Source organism: Melanaphis sacchari, unplaced genomic scaffold (assembly GCF_002803265.2).
Source record: "Melanaphis sacchari strain LSU unplaced genomic scaffold, SCAv2.0 Contig105_pilon_pilon, whole genome shotgun sequence".
NCBI lineage: Eukaryota > Metazoa > Arthropoda > Insecta > Hemiptera > Aphididae > Melanaphis > Melanaphis sacchari.
Window position 1 is genome coordinate 525,139 of NW_020270395.1, and position 14,038 is coordinate 539,176.

At 27.1% G+C, this 14,038-nt stretch overlaps 4 protein-coding genes across 4 annotated transcripts; 2 read left to right on the top strand and 2 right to left on the bottom strand.

The window, feature by feature from the left end:
- Positions 1-143: 143 nt before the first annotated feature.
- LOC112603319 (phosphatidylinositol 3-kinase catalytic subunit type 3) lies at positions 144-3,133 on the bottom strand. Its single transcript, XM_025351840.1, has one exon. It carries the CDS (start codon positions 2,837-2,839, stop codon positions 188-190), a length of 2,652 nt encoding a protein of 883 aa, XP_025207625.1. The 5' UTR covers positions 2,840-3,133; the 3' UTR covers positions 144-187.
- An 818-nt stretch (positions 3,134-3,951) lies between these two features.
- LOC112602969 (glucose-induced degradation protein 8 homolog) lies at positions 3,952-7,215 on the top strand. Its single transcript, XM_025351360.1, has 4 exons — positions 3,952-4,238; positions 4,312-4,508; positions 6,645-6,842; positions 6,904-7,215. The coding sequence occupies exons 1-4, from the start codon at positions 4,118-4,120 to the stop codon at positions 7,078-7,080; spliced, it is 693 nt and encodes a 230-aa protein (XP_025207145.1). The 5' UTR covers positions 3,952-4,117; the 3' UTR covers positions 7,081-7,215.
- Positions 7,216-8,861: 1,646 nt separating this feature from the next.
- Positions 8,862-9,904, top strand: LOC112603239 (PEST proteolytic signal-containing nuclear protein-like). The gene is made up of 3 exons (XM_025351734.1): positions 8,862-9,163; positions 9,223-9,341; positions 9,449-9,904. Exons 1-3 carry the CDS (start codon positions 9,121-9,123, stop codon positions 9,698-9,700), a joined length of 414 nt encoding a protein of 137 aa, XP_025207519.1. The 5' UTR covers positions 8,862-9,120; the 3' UTR covers positions 9,701-9,904.
- Positions 9,905-11,620: 1,716 nt separating this feature from the next.
- LOC112603142 (40S ribosomal protein S26) lies at positions 11,621-12,658 on the bottom strand. The gene is made up of 4 exons (XM_025351579.1): positions 12,547-12,658; positions 12,159-12,336; positions 11,950-12,083; positions 11,621-11,748 (listed from the first exon to the last, which is right to left on the bottom strand). Exons 1-4 carry the CDS (start codon positions 12,547-12,549, stop codon positions 11,707-11,709), a joined length of 357 nt encoding a protein of 118 aa, XP_025207364.1. The 5' UTR covers positions 12,550-12,658; the 3' UTR covers positions 11,621-11,706.
- Between the last annotated feature and the right edge of the window lie 1,380 nt (positions 12,659-14,038).

Consider the following 14,038-nt stretch of genomic DNA (forward strand, 5'->3'; position numbering starts at 1 on the left):
ATTATTTGATTTCACTGTTATATTTCTCAAATTAAGATTCTACATACTGTATCACCAAAAAGTAAATAATAATAATAATAATAAAAACACTGATCATTTAAAAAGATATATTATATAATATACTTATAATTAATTAAATAAAAATAGTATAACAAATAATCAACAGTTAATTGTGTATTTTTATATTTTATTTTCTCCAATATTGAGCAAATTTATGCAATTGTTCAACAAGTACTGCCATCACAGCTGTAACAGACACATCCAATAGATTTTGGAAATAATGAACAGCTTCTTCATCGCCCAAGTCCAATCTGAATTTATCTTGAACTTTATTAACAGTCTTATCCGGTTCTAATGCAATGTCTGGAACACTAGCATCCACCATCAATGAGAAAAGATTTAGTATTAGATTAGCATGGCGCCTCAAGTGTAAAAATGCAGTATAACATAATTTTCTGAATTCATGGTAATGTTCACTGTTAACACCACCCATTGCTTCAACCATTTCTTTGCTTAATTTCATAGGCGGAGGTAATGGTTTAGGGTCTCTACCCAATATGTATCCAAAATCTATGTGAAACAGTTTACCTGTTGAAGTCAATAATAAATTATCAAAATGACGATCACCGACTCCTAATAAATATGTAATAACACAGTAACCGGCACAACTTTTTATATAATTCTCCATAATATCAGAAGATATTCCAAAGGGTGCATTCTCATTTGGATGGGTCTTACGGAAATAATTTTGTATTGAACCTTCAGTTGCTAATATTTCAGCAACAGGTAATGAATTTACAAATTGCACAAAACCGTGTCTTGTACTTGTTGCTAAGACTCTGTATGGAGTAAGTTTTAAATCTAAGTTTTCGCTTCTTAAAAGTTTATCCATAAGTGTGATGATCTGTAGTATGAGTTGATCTTGTCGCAAATCATCACCATGTTTAAATATAGCTACATACTCTTTGTTATCTTGTACCGTGAATGTGAGTCTTGAAGGCATTAAAGCAGACTTAAAAAGTACTGCTTTCTCAGGAACTATCCCTGTAATATGTATACTCGGGTCAAGTGGTAAATGTAAAGGTTCAAAAGACATAAAACTAAATTTTGTATCTGTTTCACCTAATAACGCTTGCAGCTTATCGATTTTCTTTTTACGATTGCCACTTTCCCTGGCAACAGTTTTGATTATTCTAACCAAACGATCAATAAAGTTTTGTTGACGTGTCAACATTCCATGTATTCTTTGACATTCTGCACTACCATTATACAAAGTCATTAAAAATGTTTTCATAACACTTAAATACATGTTACGGACACGTATATCTTGTTTAATAGTAGAATCTTGATCTTCACATTCAATCATCAGATACCAATAAAAATAATTAGCTAAACTGAAGTTTTTACTTGCTCTATGAATCAAAAAACGTGCCAAGTCCATATCTTCAGGTTTACACATTTCAAAATGATTGATTGTACAAGCAATATTACTGTCACTACTATCTTTCAAACTTAATCCAGATACTGACTCTGTCAGACTATCGGTTACGGGGTATTTATCTTCCATTAATTTTAAGCTATTGTTGATGTGTTCAAAGTTTTCATACTTAAGAGCTTGAACCAACTGTAATAGATACAAGAGTAAATCTTCATCAGTTGCTTGTTGCAATCGTTCTACAGCATATTTGCGTACTAACGAATGTTTAAATGCTGGACTTAATAAACGCAATGAATCATCTACATCCATTGGAGCCCATTGATACATCATATCTAATGCTTGCATAGCCTCTCCATGCAATTTCCAATTTACACATTCTAGGAATTTTGTTAGAGCTTTTTTTTGATTACATAAGTAAAATCTGTACTTCCATATAAGATCTTGTTCTTCAGTTGTTAATATTTTTGTAGGCGGATATCCAACAATAGTGTTTAACATGTCTCTTATTGTTGCAGTTGGTTTTGCATCCTTGTCAGATATTCCACTTCTTAAACTCCTGGCAAGTTTATGATGTTTACTTTCTACTAAATTTTCCTGCATTACTTCAGCATCCGGTACAGTAACTATGTCTGGATTAACTCTAAATGGATATATTTCATCACCATCTTGTTCATAATGTACAACACTATAGACAGTACCATTCGATATAATTTCTGGAAATTCTATCATTAAATAAGGATAATTGGAGGTCTTTTTTTCTTTTTCATTGATAAGTTCAATTTCTCTAAATGTTAACCTGTCCAACCAATCAACTTCAGGAATATTGCCATTTCTATGTTGTTTGGCCAATTTAGCTAGGGATTGCATACGATTAGTGTCGGATAAACACTTTCCTGGTGTAGAAGATATATTACCATCAGCTTCTCGATCAGGCCATACTCTGAGATCAATCATACCTTGTCGAAAAACACCATGTTTGCCAAACAATGATATAGATGTACCACCAACTGCTGTCATAGAAGCTGGTCCAGCACAGTCATACACTGTCAGCGTTAATAATGCATTTCTTGGCAGATCACTAAACTGGATTGGTAATATAACCCATTCATTCCAGCTCCAACGGTTAGTAAAATGTTTGTAAGAAGTCGAAACAGGTAAACTAAGTGGTTTACTGTCACTGTATACTTGGCAGTACACTACCAGATCAGAAATTTGCTTTTGGTATAAGCCAGAAAATTTTTTCATTGGATCATTAAGTATTTTTTCATAATCAATGTTGTGCTTGATACCTTCAAGGGTTCCAATTTTTATCTGAACATTTGTCTCTAATGAACAACTATACACATAGTTAAAAGTGCTGTTCAGATTATTACTCATCTTAATTGTTTTGATATCCAACATGAAATATCTAATAATTTTAAATTAAACGATAACTTACATTGTTTTTAAATCCTATTGTTTACATATGACAAATTTAAACACCCACACTTTTTAGAAAAATAAAATTAACATAATTTTCGATTTAGGTATTCCAAATAACATTACTGTTACCTTCAAAGTTCACATCACAGATACAGTAATATACTTTTACAAGACTATTAATTATCTCTTAACTCTTTCCCATGCTACTAAAACGTTATAAAACTATATTATAACTTGGTAATAAAATTTAAATATCAATGTAGAAACTTGCAAAAAAACTTGTAAAGATAAAATTGTTATCAGTTATTTTCACATAATATCTATTATCTGTAGTTATCATTGACCTAAACTCTAAGTTTAGAGTGTTTAGACCATAGACTTATAATTTATAATAGACTTATACTTCTATTACAAGTATTTAGTTTTGAGTGTTTTAACTTAAGTTTTACTTTGTTTATAGATTTATGATTTTAAAAATGGATATATTATCACTTTGAGAATTAGAGATAAGCTTAATTTGTTTTCAAATAGTAGGAACTATGAATAATATATGTATTATTTATTAATCTATACGTCTTGTACAATACTTTTTTGAGTTTATTAATGTATTTTAATGTCATTGGTATTAGCATAATTTGTAAATTTTCAATATTATGACAGGTTATAATTTGTTCTATTCTGCGGACTGTGGTATCCATTAGACACGGACTTGGATAATATAATTTACCTCAGTCAATGCATAGTCTGTCGTCTCAGGAATTTTAAGTTTTAGTCGTTTTAGGTGATCATTCACGATTCACAAAAATTAAATAAATTATATTAGTATAATATCAACAATTATGGTGACAGTTAATACACATACAGTATACACAGGCTATGAGAATTATTATGAATCTTATATTTTTCCCATAGTATTCGAGCCGAAGGATCTGTTTTGAGTTTTCATATTATACATAAAGTCATATATATGACGTATGGTATATGGTATATATCGATAAAAATGTGATAGCATTATCTCATTGTTACCACCTTTGAGATTAAAATCTAGAAAAGTAACCATATGACCACACAACAATATTGATATCACAGTTTTTGGCATCGTATTATTATTTTTTTACAATTCCCGTAAGGCCTTAACACTTTACATTATTCTCATTTCTCTGTTGTCACTCTTGTTTATAAATAATTTACATTTATTATTTTGCTGTGATTTTGACTTATACAAGAATTGTGCGTTAAAAAATTGGTATAGCAATCATGAGCTATTCACCATCAACGCAGCCTAACGTTACCAAGCCAGATTGGCTGAGTCGAATCGAAAATATGAAAGTCAACCGTAAAGACATGAATAAACTTATTATGAACTACTTGGTGTCTGGTATGTATAAACAAATATCTTCTGTCCACTTGTACATTTTAAGAACATGTGCAAATTGTGTTATATATTTTAGAAGGGTTCAAAGAAGCAGCTGAAAAATTTGAACAAGAAGCTGGTATTAGTTCTCCCCTCAAGTTAAATACCTTGGGAAACCGCATTAAAGTGATAGAATCTGTACAGTCAGGAAAAATGCAAGAAGCCATTACACTTATCAATCAATTATACCCTGGTTTACTAGATGATGATCGTGATTTATACTTTCATTTACAGGTTAATATTTTTTTATAATCTTGTTCAATATTTATCATAGCTTTTTAATTCAAGTAGTTAATGTCTATATTAATAATGATTTGTATCCTGTCTAATTTAAATTATAAATACCAGTTAATTATTAGTTTAAAACTTTTGAGACTAAACATGATCTAGTTTCTGTTTTATTTTATTACATGGTCCTGAAAATAAACCTACCATATTCCAAAAGACATTTACAAATAAACAAGGATAGAGAAATAATCCTTTTATTTTTTAACAAATACTATACCATTTTATATTAAATAAAATAATTATTTGGTTTTGAACTCTATGTCTTGTAAATGGTAGTCTCAGTTGTTAAAACATGGACGAAACCTTTCTCAGAAGTTATTCCTAGTTCTTCATATCATTTCCGGTGAAATGGCTACCACTTCCTGGGTGATTGCTTCCTTAAGTGCTTATAAAATTTGGGGCGATGATTGTGCTCTTGCACCATTAAATATTCTTTAAAAAAAATAATCACAAGGTAATAAATCAAGTGATCAAGTAACTCGGAGATTAGGTGATGTCTCCTCGCAAAGAGAGAAGACATTCAACAAAATAACTCTTAAAATTGTTAGTAAACATCATAAGCTATGCTTCTGTCTTATTGGAACATCACTTTAAGCACTTAAGGAAGAAATCAGCCAGAAAGTAATAGACAGCCATTCTATCAGAAATGACTCAAAGGGTTATGGATAACAATTATAAGCTATAATATTAAGAAAAAATAAAATCAAAGTTTACATTATTACTAGATTCAAAATTGCCAAAAAAATATTATTTTTATAAGTATAAAAGTATGATAAAAAAATATTCACAAAATCATAATATTACATTTATAGGATTAAGTTATAAGTGATACCTTTTAAATAACTAATATTATCGTTAGTATTATAAAATAAAATTAGGTTACATATTTTTTCTGAACAATTTTTATACTTGATGTTTTTTCACACCAGCAGAACTGTTGCTGTTTAATGTCCTCTCAATGTTGCTGATTTTTTAACACATCAATAAATGTCTATAATTTTGGATGATTTAATAAATTTCATAACTCAAAAATCAAATTAAAAAAATATAGTTCAAATAAAATATTAAGCACAACACTTTTCTTGATTGTCATATCGTTGATAGTGACACAAAAATTTGATGTTCATGTATATTATTACGGGGTACACTATATTTATGATAAAAGTAATCACGGCAGAAAGATTTATTATTTTAAGTGGCTTTGTTAAGCATTTTTAAATTAAATAATTTTAAACAGTGACATAGTCAGGATTTTGTTTTGGTAGTGGCTTTTAAAATTTATTATATAAGGTATGCTTTCTAGCATCCCTCATGAATTTGGGATGCTAATGCCATGGGGGTATTTTAAACTTTTAAAGCCATTTTTGTTCAAATTTAAATTTTAAAACATGGTTTAATACTTAATAAGTTAATAGAACAATGAAAGCAATTTTAAATATTTTTGAAATATAATTCTCTTAGTCCCACAACTGTCCAAGTATACAATTATTGATTTTATTTAAACTATAAAGAAATATTTGAATTTTGTTTTGTATCTATACTTTTTCATCATATAGTTTCATTTAATGTATTATGTTTTATTAATTTAGTCATATTACTGATATTTGAAAGTTTCTGCTATACATTATAGCTTAATAATGCATATATAATAATAATAATTTTATTTATCTATGCTTAAAATGTCACTAAAAATAAATATGAATAAAGGAAATGTTCAGATGTATTAAACTTGAGCTCAGCATTCTCTAATACAACTTTTTTTTAAATATTTTACTGATAAACAGTGTAACTTGGGGAGAAAATGACAGATGTGATGATAACACATGTAAATTGAAATTACAATGTTAAAAATATTTCAAATATCAGTAGTAATTTATAAATGTAATACTATATATAGATGAATAAGTTATAAGTTATTAAAATTACAGATATTAAATTATTATATTTTGTATTACATATTGTTCATTTTGTGCATAATTAATTACTTATTGTGTACCTATAACTATATAATATTCTTAGTTAAAAAAACAATGGAAATTTTTATTTAATTTTTATTTATTATGTTTGTATTTATTTTTGAAGCAATTGCATCTAATTGAACTTATTAAAGAAGGTAATATTGAAGAAGCTCTTGTATTCGCCCAAGCTAAACTATCAGAAGTAGGAGAGGGAAATCCTACTATACTTACAGAACTAGAAAGAACACTTGCATTATTAGCATTTGAAGAACCTCAAAAGAGTCCATTTGCTGACCTTCTTCAGACTACACATAGACAAAAAGTAAAATGTGATGTTATTAAATTATATATTAATTCTAATACTTTCTTAATATATTTAACAGGTATCTAGCGAGCTAAATGCAGCTATTTTGAGATTTCACAATCAACCAACAATTACACCAAAACTTTACAATCTTATGAAGCTAATAATGTGGGCACAAGATGAATTGGATAGGAAAAAAGTTAAGTTCCCTCATATGACCGATTTTGGTTCAGCTACATTGGAACCTCCTAAATGACGCACAGTTAATGAGTACGACGACGTGTGTTGTGACTCTTTTTGGCTGTTTGAACATAAGGATTAAATTTTGAATATTGTTTTTTTTTTTTTTTTAATTTTAATTGTTCATTATTACTTTCCTAATATTATTATATACATTTTTAGGTATGAAGCATTATTATAAACAAATTAAGAAAAACTATACATCTAAATTTATTTCTCTGATTTTGTTTGCTAACAAAGTTTTTAAATGTATTTCTTAAGTAAGATATTACTATATTAGAATACTCAGATTTATTCAACATTATTTGTATATTATGTGAAATTTTACCAAAAAATATATTGTATAGTTTCATTTATTAGTAATGTTTTTTAATTTAAAATTTACTCATAATTTACAATAATGGTAAGAACAGTGGCTTCTAATGAATTAAATGAGTACTGTGATGGCATTTTGAAAGATAAGATACATTACTTGCTCAATAAGTTCATAATAATATAATATTATGTTTATATTATTATTAGTCATGGGGATACCTGGCTTGTAAATTAATGTGTATTTGGCATTATGGTATCCAAATCTTTTATTACCATACTGCAGAATTTTTGACACATATTAAAAGTAAATAAATTTTATTTCTCTAGTCTATTTTTACATTATCTTTTAAATAATCTAAGTATAATAAATAGTTATATTTTAATGTTAAAAAAATAATAACCAACGTTTAAAACAAGTAAATGTCTTAAATTAAAAATATGTATTAATAAAAAGCAAATGATTCACAAATCAAAAATTTTTTTACAAAATGGAGCATTTTTTATGTCAAAAATTATATTTTATTTAAAAATTTAGGTCTTTTACTATTTCTTACTATAAAGTAAATAATTTGTAAATTTTTAGATTGAATTAGCTTCCTAATGATTAATTGAGATAGAAATGACAGCGGATGGATGAATAGCGTATACTTTTTTATTTGAAAATACTCGTTATGAAATATTTTTAAGTAGTTTCTAATCATATTTATAATGTTTATCAAAGAACTATTTTTTTTAATATGTATACACAATTGTATTCTTAACATAACGTAAACACTATTCATGTTATATGATACGCAAATTGATTGAATTTTCCACTCTGTACACAAGTGTGGCTATTCCAATAATTGTTTATTATTGTTATGTTGAAATTTACTTGCGGACTATAAATGATTTCAAGTGCAATAATCTACTTATTACAAAATGTGTTAGATTAGAATATAACAAAGTAAATTTAAAAAAATATGATGTCAAACATCAATAGATACAAAAGGCATGTATACAGAAAGGGTTTCAGGATTTAACCACACCCCGAAATATTTTTGAAAAAAATTTTTTCCTTCATAATTTTATTATATTTTGATTTTTTTGTACCTATATATTTTTAACAGTTGTAGTTCATGTTTCACTTCCACAAGCCAATATTTACAAACTATTTAGTTTATGAATGTATCGATGCTGTAAAACCGTATCCGTTGGTGTTGTGTGTTATTTTATGGTTTGTTTCGCCTTTTAACAATTCGCCACGTTAAGTGTGTGACATTTTAACTATTTCTTTGAACATACGTAATAGATGCAGCGTGCAGCGTTCACACTGTAGACACAGTAAATAATTCTTTGAACCATACATTGGTTATTCGGTATATGAACACGAATACATGATTTTGTTTTTATTCATAAACCTGATACTGTGTATTAGGTCTAAATTTTTTATCCAACTTTAATGATAACGTTGTGAGTTACTGATAACAATGTTTGGATTTGGTTATTGTGGGAACACGAAGTACTAAAACGTCAAGTAATAAATAGTGAATACCATCATTAGGTACACCGTACACAATAGTATTATAACATTTCAAATTTCAAATTTAAACGCTGGTTACTTTTATCGTATCTAGCTAATATTTGAAAATTTCATTTGTAAGATAATAATTCGGTTTAAAAATATTTTGTTTTTTATTTTTATTGTGTTTGTATACAATTTTATTCGTATGTGTCTGTAAAACTATATTTGCATTAAACCATGTCAAAACGACTATCAAATGAAATCGAAATTTCCACAAAAGGTTTGAATAGAATTCCACGTCATAAAATATAAATATATTATTTTTTTTTTTCCCCATAGACGGTGTAGACAAAGAAAAACAACAACCAGACAAAAAACCAAAGTTATCATTTGGAATGACGAAAAAAACTCTTCCAGCAAAATCTGGCATTAAGATAACTCTTAACAGCCCTGCCACTGTAAGTATATTTATTAATGTGAAACTTTATAAATACCCAAATTCAAGTGAATGTTCAAAATTTTAGAATTTTAATACGTGTTTTTATAATATAATGTTTGCTTTTAGAAAGAACCACCTATTCTACCAAAACCAGCATCAAAGTCTGTTGCGGCAGTGTTTGGTGATGTTAGTGATGACGAACCCGAAGAAATGCCTAAAGAAGCTAGAATGCGTATGAGGAATATTGGTAGGGATACTCCAACGTCAGCTGGACCCAATTCATTTGGCAAGACTAAGCATGGTTTCTGCAATACTGGCAAACTTATGGAAAAGACACTTAAAGAGGCTACAAATGCACTAATTGATGATAAAAAATAGTCATTATTTTTTTTCACAATTATCGTGAATGTTGTATTTACATTTATTGCACAGAATTAGTTTTAAATATTAATTAAGATAACCATGACTGTGTATTTATAAAGAATTATTGAAAGGATATTTATCCTTTAGTCCAATCAATTGGCCCTTTTTTTATTTATGTAACTGTAAAGTGTATAAAATATACAAGCAATACATATATTATATATTTTTTTTTTTTATAAGTATTAATAACATTAAGACAGTTTTCATCAGGTAAACATAACAATCCTAGTTATGTGAACTATTTATTTTTATTTTCTTGATAATATAATGTGCTTTTCTATTAAATATAATTTATTATATTAAACATTTAAAATCAATGAAAAATATTAAAACTACTTACTAGTCCTGTTAATAAACTATCATCATACCTATACAAATTTATCCTTCATGATAATCGCAGTAAACTTACTAACCTCTAATAACTTTTTTTTTTAGTTTCAAGTTTTTATAAGTTTATAATATATTCGTTAATAAAATTAGTTGACTGATATTAATATTACATACCCTTATAAATATTTTAAAGTAGTTAAAAATTTTGCTCGTAAAAATAATTTGACAATTTGAATTTATTTTTTTATTCATTGCAATTATGAAAATAATGTGATATTCTTGAAATCAAAACAAATAACTATGTTATTGTCAGTCCCTTGATTTATGAATTTTACTTATGCTGAAGAAAAGGTATTGACTTTCCTGATAAATTCAAGATGGTTATCAAGTGAAATCAAGAAATATAGAAGTATGCTATAAAATAAGTACAAGTATGGAGTTCCACAAAAGAATGGTGTTTTATAGATCAAGTTTTGTATAATATTCTATAAATAATTTTAATTTCAAGTATACTACAATTAAAACCTACATATACCTACTAGTTTGCAGTAATAAACAGGGAAAACTATGCAAACTAAAATAGAATTAGGAGTATACGCACAGGATATTTAGTAGTTAATGAATCAAATGATAAATAACCATGTTTGAGTATAGATACAATAGTTTTTATTGCTTCTTCAATTAGAAATATGTACCTTTCAACATCATTAATAAAATTGTGATTCATTTTTAAAAGCCACGTGAATTTCAAATAGGATTAAAGTGATTAACAAGTTGACAGCATTAAAGATGTTAGTATATTTGTATTTTAATTATTTATCAATTGAAATTTATGTTGCAACACATAAATTAGTCAATTTAATTTATTTTATCGTTTTTATTTAATAAAAGATTAAAGTTAAATTGTAAGTTTCCATCGTTTCCAATTTGATAAGTTCAATCATTAGCTGTTTTTATCTTTTTATATGTGTTCATATAAAATTACCATTTCTATTAATATGTTCAAAATTAGTATTTGTTATTTGAGATAAGACATAAAAAAAGTACTAGTACTTAATATACTTAGATAATATTTTATTAGATTACAACTGATACACGTTACTTGTCAATTATTTGAAAAATATACAAGCACTTTAACCATATTTTATGTGCTATGTCTCACAAGCTTATGTGATAACAATTTAATTCATTGTTAGTTATAATTAAGGAATATCAACCCATTGAACAATTTCAAGGTAACAATATTATCCAAGATATCTTAGATTGTTATTGATTTTTTAATTAAAAACAAATTGTGTGGATTTTAAACCATGATATATTCATTTATTATCTTGCATTAAAATCAAAAATCTAAAAAAAAAACCACACAAGATGTCCACCTTTTTAGTAAATTTAATAAGTTTGTTACAGAAATATATTAAATTAGGTAATAAGAATCAAATGATTTATAAGTATCATTAACACAGACTTACCAATAAAGTACTTAAAATATTTGTGGTACCCACTGTATAGCTTTAAAAGAAGGTTAGGATAACATAAATACAATTTTTTATTTGTGTCAGAATCAAAATGTATTTTTATATCTTAAATGAAGGTATAATATAATTTTGTATCCCCTAATTCAATGGGAATTACGTTTTTCTTTGAGGTTGTCCTCCTTGACGATTGTTATCCTAAAACACAAAATATAATCATAAGTATAAATATTATAGTGCAAAAAAAGTAATCAATAATAGTATTAAGCTGTCCTTGTATTGTTTTGAACAATTATCATCATGATTTTACTGATGTTTCATATCAAATTATAAATCAGGAATATTAAATAAATATAATGTTATTATGATGAATAAATAACAATTCTAAGTTTATCTTACCCCACGTGGGAAGTTACGGCTTGGTGGTGTTCTGATGCGACGGTCAGCCTTCGATCTGTTCCTGACCACTTTGGAATGGATGGCGCAAGAAACACAGTAGTGCAATTTAGCATATAATTTTGGCAATTGGTATGCTACAAAGACAATATACTAATTAATAAAAGTTAAAAGTATTTAAGACTTTTGAACATTAACTGTATGATACATACATGTATATACACTAGCATCAGTTATATCACGGACAGCGGCAGCTTCAACAATATTACGAATAACAAATTTCTTGATAGCCTTGTCTTTGGGTACGCAGCGTGCGCAATTAGTGCAACGCACAGGCTTGACGTGACCACGGCCGTGTTTTGATCTTCCTCCATTACGGCGCTTGCGAGTCTAAAGTTTAAAATATATTAATATTTAAGAAGAGTTGTATCTAGATAAATTAATAATAAGACAATCAATAGAATATATAAAAGAGAACACATGGACATAAAGTCATTCAACTATTCGTATTACATTTACGATACAACCGAAAATTCATAAAATACAATGTCTAAATTTAACAACAGTATAATTTTAATAATTTGTTTAAAGTTTACTTACCATTTTGATGTCGATATAAGGATGAAAAACTTTAAAGACAAAAGACAAATGAAAAACGAACGTAATTCGTCAACATAAAAAGGACTAGAAATCGAATGGACGACTTAACTCATAACCTCACAAAAAATAAAAATTGGCTGATTTGGTAGCGATGGATTACATATTTCATGGAACAAAAAGACCAGTTTGGGTTTTTAATCGAAAATCCGTATTATCTATACATAATAATGTACCATGAACTTGGTTAGCCTGTATTTGGTACTGTACATAAGTACAATTTACAATAAAAAATTCAAAATATTTTAAATATCAAATAAATATTTGTATTAAATTTATATTAAAATATTATAATAAATAACAAAATGCAAATAATTTATTATTTATGTAGTATGTATGGCGTATGTTATGACTGTCATGTGTACTTGATATCTAATATTATATTTTTGTAATTTTGAGTTTATATTAAATTTCCGCTAGGTCTGGTTTGTCACCAATTGTAGACAAAATGAGGAGAATAGATGGAGAAAGCTCGAACGATTTGAATTTGTTACACGGAGAAGTAACTCGGAGGCAGTAAGATTAGTATTGGAAATAAATGTAGAAAAAAAGAGGATTGGAAGACTGAAGTAGAGATGGATTGACAAAATAGTGAATAATACCTACTAAACTATAGCTGGTATGAGTAAGTAAAAAGTGACAGGGAACAGAGACCTCCATCGATGGAGGTGTAGCCTTAAATTTAGTGCTATAAAAATATTTGATATGATATTCTTGACTGTTTCCTTGTTTGTATTTAAGTTAGATATGTATTTACGTATTTGTTGTTGTATTTATGACGTACTCTATATTCTCTTTTAAAAGGATAGGTACCAAATATCGTCCATTTTTTATATTATTTTTAAAATTTAAATATTTTTATTTTTGAAATGAATATACAATCTATTTTTTATTATATGGTTATTGTTTATTAAAAGTATTACAAATGCGTCAGTAAAATATACTACATATTTTATTTATTTTAATTTTTCCTATACACGCTCTGATTCAGTACTACCATTCGTTATGATGGGTAGTGATCAATTCTTTTGATTCAATTTCAGTTTTGCTATTTATTAACGAGTAATTTATGTAAAAAAGATTTGATTCACCGTCGATAATAATATATTTTTCTATAATTCTTTACCTATTTTAACTGAATTTTGATTAATGTTATTATTTTGGGATTCAATTTTTGTCTGGTAAGTAGTATAATATAGTTAAATTAATTTTAATTATAAACTCTGAACTCATCGTTTTGTGTGGGTTTTCAACGTTACCTAATGTAATTTCTGCAAACTTCTTAGAACGTGATATCGCCACCTACAATCCAAAACTGTAAGCCGAAAGATAACAATATTGTTTTCTTAATTATCCACTTAATTTTGGAATAAGATAAATATTCGTATTTTATTAAGTTATAAATACCTATCAGATTGTATGTTCATTATTAATT

Bases quoted from the DNA above. Each gene is read 5' to 3' on its own strand.
- LOC112603319 (XM_025351840.1), bottom strand. From the start codon at position 2,839: ATGTTGGATATCAAAACAATTAAGATGAGTAATAATCTGAACAGCACT.
- LOC112602969 (XM_025351360.1), top strand. From the start codon at position 4,118: ATGAGCTATTCACCATCAACGCAGCCTAACGTTACCAAGCCAGATTGG. The intron at 4,239-4,311 runs GTATGTATAAAC...TATATATTTTAG, and splicing joins TATGAACTACTTGGTGTCTG to AAGGGTTCAAAGAAGCAGCT. The intron at 4,509-6,644 runs GTTAATATTTTT...TTATTTTTGAAG, and splicing joins ATTTATACTTTCATTTACAG to CAATTGCATCTAATTGAACT.
- LOC112603239 (XM_025351734.1), top strand. From the start codon at position 9,121: ATGTCAAAACGACTATCAAATGAAATCGAAATTTCCACAAAAG. The intron at 9,164-9,222 runs GTTTGAATAGAA...TTTTCCCCATAG, and splicing joins AATCGAAATTTCCACAAAAG to ACGGTGTAGACAAAGAAAAA. The intron at 9,342-9,448 runs GTAAGTATATTT...GTTTGCTTTTAG, and splicing joins CTCTTAACAGCCCTGCCACT to AAAGAACCACCTATTCTACC.
- LOC112603142 (XM_025351579.1), bottom strand. The intron at 12,084-12,158 runs GTATGTATCATA...TTGTCTTTGTAG, and splicing joins TGATGCTAGTGTATATACAT to CATACCAATTGCCAAAATTA. The intron at 11,749-11,949 runs GTAAGATAAACT...TTTGTGTTTTAG, and splicing joins GCCGTAACTTCCCACGTGGG to GATAACAATCGTCAAGGAGG.